Here is a 6,672-nt window from a genome sequence, read left to right on the forward strand (position 1 = left end):
GAAGTGGATGGCGGGGTTTCTCCCCTGGGATCACTCCGACGATCAAGTTAGTAAGAGAACGAGAGAAATATTAGTATATGAGAATGAACAGTGCGCTTACTTGTTGGGAGTATGCGTGGGGTATTTATAGAGTAGGAATGGATGACAGGACGGGGGGCTTATGCTGGCGGGACCCACGTCCTGACATTACGGCTCTACTCCTTGTCAGGAGGTCTGACTCTGACACTGTAGCCATCTGAGCAGGGTGACGAGGAGCTTTATGCAGTAGCTATTAAGTCCATCCAGTGCTTTTCAGATAAAGTACTGGTCCCTGGTGATGCCAGGTGGGTTGACATCATCAGCGTACAGCTGAGGTGAAAGCCTGATGAGCTGAGGCCGCCTACGAGATAGACTAGGGACTCGGCCGAGCTCAGGGGTCATGCTCAGGACATGACTATGCTCGCATGTGAGACGAGATGGGTTCACCTCGGCCGTGCGGGGGTGGCCGAGGTGAGCATCCTCAATAAGCCCCCCAAGCCCCGGGAGCTCCGGGCCAGAGAAGTACCGAGGCTTCCTTGTGCCGAAGTCATCAAAGGCCGGGGTCCTGAAACTGCTCCGGAAGATGCGAGGGCATGACAAGTAGGCAAGTCAGTTGATAGGAGTGGTGAGCGGAGAGGGTGTCAGTCGAAAGGACGGGCCATTAATGAAGAGAGAAAGGGACACGGCGTTTTGAATTCGATCGTGGCCGCCTTTTCACATTCTTGCCGCCTCTTCGGATTCCCCCGAAACCCTATAAATAGGGGTCTTTTTCATCGCATGGCCCATCACTTTTGTTTAGTTTCGCCTGAGTCTTGCAAAATTCGTGAGTGTGGTCGAGGTCAGTCCTGTCAGCCGAGATCACAGCCAAAGTCATCAACTTCGTCCTATTTCGAAGTCAATAGTAAGTATCTTTCTCTTCATTTCTTCTTTCGCATATGGCCAAAACGGCTAAAATCCATAAGGAGACCATGAGGCCGAGCTACCAGGCTGAGGAGGAGCCGGAAGAAATGACTTCGTCCAGCTCAGAGGGGTCGACGGCCAGTGCTGCGGAGGGATCAGCCGAGGAGGTCACCGGGACAGCCTCGGGGTCGGAGTCATCCGCGATGAGTGAGGATGGTTCCGAGGTCGAATATATTACCGACCTCGGAACCTCAATACCCCGAAATGAGGACGTACTGGAGCCAGTTGCCCCAAAGGATGTCGCCAAAATTGACTTCGGCAAGATGCTGAAGTTTAGAAGTCGCATGGGAAGAGACAGGGCCGAAAAGATGATAAAGAAGTACCCCTTCAGGCCGGGGTATCTCATCACGTTGCCTGGGCCGAATGACTCGGCTGATAAGTCCTTGATGGACACTGTGGCTATCTACCTCCAACAGTTGGAGGCCGGGCTGAGGATGCTGACGTCGAGATTCCTCAGGGACATACTCCGTCACTTCGGCTTGAGGATCACTCAGCTCACCCCAAACGCGGTTCGCATCTTGGTGGGATTCGAGATGTTGTGCCGACATCAGGAGGTGACTCCAACCGTGGACCTCTTTCGCCGATGCTACACTGTCAAGGTACACGGGACGGATAAGGGGTGGTTCTACATTTGCAATCGGAACAACACCATCCCGAAGCTCGTGGTCGGTGCTCCCACTTCGATAAAGAACTGGAAGCGTGACTTCGTCTTCGTCCCAACCGTGGACTTCCCTTGGGATTTTTGGTGGAGCCCCATTAAATCAAAAGGCCGACCCCTCAGCGGGGGACCACGAAGAGGAGTTCTTCTAGAAGTTGATGGGGTTTGGATTTTGACTGTACAGTTGGGACTACCCCGAAGCCGTGCTGGTCGACGGGGGGATTAGCCGAGCTTTACTCAACCCTGACAAGCCTCCCTTCATTTCCACTAAACTTACGAAACCTTGTAATTTTTCTTTCATGGCCTTCTTTTTACTTCGACTGTGGCAAATAATAATGTTTGTTTTTTGTACAGTGGTAAAACTATCCGACATCATCACATCGGGCTCTGCCGAGGTGGCCAAGAGGTCAAAGAGAAAGAGCTCCGGCGAGACCTCAGCGCCCCCGCCGAAAAAGAAGACCCAAGGGCAGGTGTCCAAAACTTCGGCTGCTAAAAGCACTCCAGCCACGGCAGCTCGGCCGCCGCAGCCACGGGATCCACCTCTTCTGTGCCAGAAGGGGTGCCCCTCGGAGTTACCGCGGCACTTCCGCCTCCTCACGGCCGAGATAAACAATTGAAGGTTCCGGTCAATGCGGTCACGGGGACTTTCCTGTGGAACCGTTTCCACAGCCCCCCGGTGTTTTCTGGAAAAGACAAGACCCACTCCGGCGATTATTGGTGCCCGGAGTGGAAGCTTTCGGTCAATGATAGGTGTACCCATCCTCGGATAGCACAAGAGTTGGTGATGCAGTCAAGTTTGCCGAGGGACGTGGAGTTTACAAGGAAGCTGACACCGGCCAAGGTGATTCAAAGCGTGATGGTGACCACGGCCTCCAATACAGCCTTTATGGCCGAGATGGCGTACCGATACTGTGCCCTACTCGAGGAGCAGGACACCGGCAAGTTGCAAAATCAGATCTCCAAGTTGGAGAAAAAACTGGTGGTGTCTGAGTCCGAGAAGGCGGAGCTTCAACGACGGCTTCAACAAGCCGAGACGAAGGAGGAGGAGGCCGAAGCCACCATCAACAGCCTCAAGTCGGCTCTCGAGGAAGAGCAGAAGAGGGGGGACGAGGTGAAAAAGTCCCATGAACAAGCCCTCGAAGGCGCTGGAGCCTCGGCGGTGGAGGCTTTCCGAAAGTCTGAGACCTTCACCAAGGACCTCGGCCAACTGATCACGCCGAGCTTTATGTTTGGTTTTACATCAGCCATAGACGAGGCCGCAACTCACCTTTCCTCCGAAACCTTGGAGTTTTTGAGAAACCATGCCAATTACAACGAGGACTCCAAGGAGTTGTGCGATCGGATGGCCGAAAGTCTCCAAACTGGAAGGAACTTGGCCGAAGTCCGGGACGAGTTCAACAAGTGGCTGTCCAAGCTCGACGAGGTGTTCGAGGATGTTGAAGGAGAAGAAACTGGGGGAGACGTCGGCGAGAAGGTCGGGGAAGAGCACGGAGGAGGGGGTGAAGAGCTTCACCCCGGCGGGAAAGAAACCAGCGAGAAGGCTGCCCATGAGGGAGCCGAGACGGGGGTCTAGACTCGTAGGTGTTTAGGTGGGACGCCGAGGTAGGAGGTGCTTAGCAGCACTCCCGATTTCGGTCATGTATTTTTGTATTGCCTTTTTCATTAAATGAAATATCTATTTTTTCTCATCTCGGCACTTTTTATTTCTCACTTCGTCCCCTGCTTATCCCCCTTATTTTTTAATAACGGATGTGTAACATCTGAAGTCATAACTTGATGAAATGTTCAAGCATAATACAATTTAAGGTTCTCAGCGTGCCAAGTTCTCGTCACTAATGAGCCATCTCGGTAGCTCAGTTTACAATATCCACTAAGATTAGATTCCACAACTCAGTAAGGGCCCTCCCATTTCGGGCACAATTTCCCTTGTGGTTCAGCTCGGTTGACTGAGTTTTTCCTGAGGATCATGTCTCCTGACTGAAATCGACGGTGTTTGACGTGAGCATTGTAATATTGGGCTAGGGTGTTCTTGTAGGCAGCTACTCGAGTTGAGGCAATATCCCTTTTCTCGTCGACGAGGTCGAGATCCAGCTGTCTCTCTTCTTCGTTCACCTCAACTACATAAGCTGTCAACCGGGGACTGGGTGTAAGGATCTCGACAGGTATGACAGCCTCGGTTCCGTAGGTCAAGGAGAAAGAGGTCTCTTGCGTGGCTGACCTCGGCATGGTCCGATATGACCATAGAACACTGGGCAGTTCTTCCACCCACGATGATCCAGCTCGATGTAATCGGGTTCTGAGACCATGCAAGAGAGTTCGGTTGAAATTCTCCGCTTGACCGTTAGCCTGGGGGTGGCCTACGAAAGTGAAGTGTTGCTTGATGCCGAGATTCTCGCACCAAATCCTAAATGGGTTCTCGGCAAATTGTCTCCCATTATCTGAGATAATGACCTGAGGTATGCCGAAACGGCAAACAATGCATTTCCAAAAGAACTTTTGAACCGCCAACCCTGTGATGGTCCTTAGAGGCTCGGCCTCGACCCATTTAGTGAAGTAATCCACTGCAGTTACAAGAAAGGTATAACCCCCGACAGCTTTAGGGAAAGGACCAATGATATCTGTCCCTCATTGCTCAAACGATCAGGGTGAGGTGATGGGAACCATGAAATTTGAGGGCTGGTGGTGCTCCGAGGCGTGGACTTTGCAGGAAGGGCAGCCGAGAACAAGGTCTTGAGCGTCTTGTCGAACGGAGGGCCAGAAGTACCCAAGAAACAAAGTCTTCTTAGCTAACATTCTGTGGTCAACGTGAGCCCCACATAGGCCCTCATGGATCTCGTGAAGGATCTGGCGTCCTGCCTCAGGCGTAACGCACCTCAGCCACGGGCCGAGGTAGGAGCGTTTATACAGCTTTCCCTCGCGGAGAACGTACCGAGCAGCTTTGCTTTGTATCTTTCTTGCATCGGCTCGGTCCTCGGGGGAGGATTCCCTGACTTAAGAAAAGGATGAACGGGTTCATCCACGTATCTCCAGGGTGAACGGGGTAGGCCACCTCTTCCATGTATTCCGGCTCGTTCAGCACTTCCACCAGGACGGTCTTGTTGAGGTCAGAGAACGATGTGGAAGCCAGCCGGGATAAGGCGTCGGCTCGCCTATTCTGGGATCGGGGTATTCTTTGGATTTCGAAAGATTTAAAGTATGAGGTGAGTTGGTGAACTTTGGAGAGATACCGCTGCATGGTCTCATCCTTGGCCTCATATTCACTAAGAACTTGGCATACTACCAGTTGGGAGTCACTGCGGACGTGGATCCGCTGGGCACCGAGTGTGCGGGCTAGCTGGAGTCCAGCGATCAAGGCCTCGTACTCGACTTCATTATTGGTGGCGAGGAAATCAAAGCGGAGGGCATATGAGCACACTTCCCCATGAGGGTCCTCTAGGAGCAGTCCTGCTCCGCTGCCATCCCCATTAGAGTCCACATACAACGTCCACAGGTGTGGGGTGGACACCTCGGCAATGGCGGAGGTGGGTTCTCGACCTTCCGTGAAGGTGAGATCGGCAAGGAAGTCGGCTAAAACTTGAGCTTTTATGGCAGTGCGTGGCTCATATGACAGATCATACTCCCCCAATTCGACAGCCCACTTGGTGAGGTGCCCGGAAGCCTCGGGACGCACCAATATCTGCCGGATCGGCTGATCTGTCCTAACGGAGATGGGATGAGCTAGGAAATAGGGCTTTAGCCACCGAGTTGCGTGGACTAGTCCCAGTACGAGTTTTTCCACCTGAGTGTATCGAGTTTTCGGCCCGCGAAGGGCTCGGCTGACATAGTAAACCGGCACTTGAGTGCCCTCATCTCAGATGAGCACAGCACTAACAGCCTCGTCGGCTGCGGATAGGTAGAGGTACAGCTTCTCCTCGGGCCGAGGTGAAGCGAGAGTGGGTAGGTGGTGTAGGTACTGTTTCAGCTTATCGAAGGCAGCCTGGCACTCTTCAGTCCAGGCAAACTGATCAGCCTTCTTCACCACCTTAAAGAAGGGCAGAGCTTTCTCAGCAGATTGGGACAGGAAGCGGTTCAGCGCGGCCAGGCGTCTATTTAGCCTCTGGACTTCTCGGAAGTTCCGAGGTGGGGACATGTCCTGAATGGCCTTGACCTTGTCGGAGTTGGCATTGATTCCCCGGCGGGAAACCAGATACCCAGGAACTTTCCTGAGGTGACGCCGAAGACGCACTTCTTGGGATTTAGTTTCATCCTTGAGTCTCGCAGGACGCCGAAGACCTCCCTCAAATCCGACAGGAAGGCAGAAGTGGTTAAGCTTTTGACGAGAATGTCGTCCACATAGGCCTCCACATTACAGCCGATCTGCTTTTTGAAGAGTCGGTTGATCGACCTTTGATAGGTTGGCCCGGCGTTTTTTAACCCAAATGGCATGGTAGTGTAGCAATAGACACCTTGGTCGGTGTAGAACGCCGTCTTCTCTTGGTCCTCCTCACTCATTCCTATTTGATGATACCCTCTGAAGGCATCTAGGAAGCAGAGGATCTCGTGTCCCATTGCCGAGTCGACGAGAGCGTCTATTCTCGGCAGAGGGTAGCAATCTTTGGGGCAAGCCTTGTTGAGATCTGTGAAGTCCACACACATTCTCCATCATCCGGTGTTCTTTTTGACCATGACTGGATTGGACAGCCAGGTGGGGTATTGGATCTCATAGATCATCTTGGCGGGCAAGAGCTTGACCTCGTCGGATATGACCTTGCTGCGTTCGGGGCCGAAGTGCAGTCGTTTCTGCCTCACAGGGCGGGCCTGTGGATTAACGTTGAGCTGATGGATCATGAGCTCAGGTTGCACTCCGACCACTTCATCAACGGACCACGCGAAGACGTCTCGATGGTCCTTTATCAAGTAGATCATTTCTTCCTTTAGGGGCGAGGGGAGTCTAGGGACAGGGTCGTTGGGACCGTAGGTAATCACCTCGGATAGTCAGGAGCTCAGTTCGGCCGCCTCCATGCCGGCCTGACGGTATGTCCGGTTCCTGGAGTTCT

The 6,672-nt window shown here is 53.0% G+C and overlaps 1 protein-coding gene across 1 annotated transcript; it reads right to left on the bottom strand.

The window, feature by feature from the left end:
- Positions 1-3,526: 3,526 nt before the first annotated feature.
- On the bottom strand, positions 3,527-6,278 carry LOC140035756 (uncharacterized). The gene is made up of 4 exons (XM_072077119.1): positions 6,144-6,278; positions 5,539-5,945; positions 4,566-5,451; positions 3,527-4,087 (listed from the first exon to the last, which is right to left on the bottom strand). The coding sequence occupies exons 1-4, from the start codon at positions 6,276-6,278 to the stop codon at positions 3,527-3,529; spliced, it is 1,989 nt and encodes a 662-aa protein (XP_071933220.1).
- Between the last annotated feature and the right edge of the window lie 394 nt (positions 6,279-6,672).

Source organism: Coffea arabica, chromosome 2c (assembly GCF_036785885.1).
Source record: "Coffea arabica cultivar ET-39 chromosome 2c, Coffea Arabica ET-39 HiFi, whole genome shotgun sequence".
NCBI lineage: Eukaryota > Viridiplantae > Streptophyta > Magnoliopsida > Gentianales > Rubiaceae > Coffea > Coffea arabica.

Bases quoted from the DNA above. Each gene is read 5' to 3' on its own strand.
- LOC140035756 (XM_072077119.1), bottom strand. From the start codon at position 6,278: ATGGAGAATGTGTGTGGACTTCACAGATCTCAACAAGGCTTGCCCCAA. The intron at 5,946-6,143 runs GTATCATCAAAT...TCTCGTCAAAAG, and splicing joins TTCCTAGATGCCTTCAGAGG to CTTAACCACTTCTGCCTTCC. The intron at 4,088-4,565 runs GTACGTTCTCCG...GGCATACCTCAG, and splicing joins ATACAAAGCAAAGCTGCTCG to GTCATTATCTCAGATAATGG.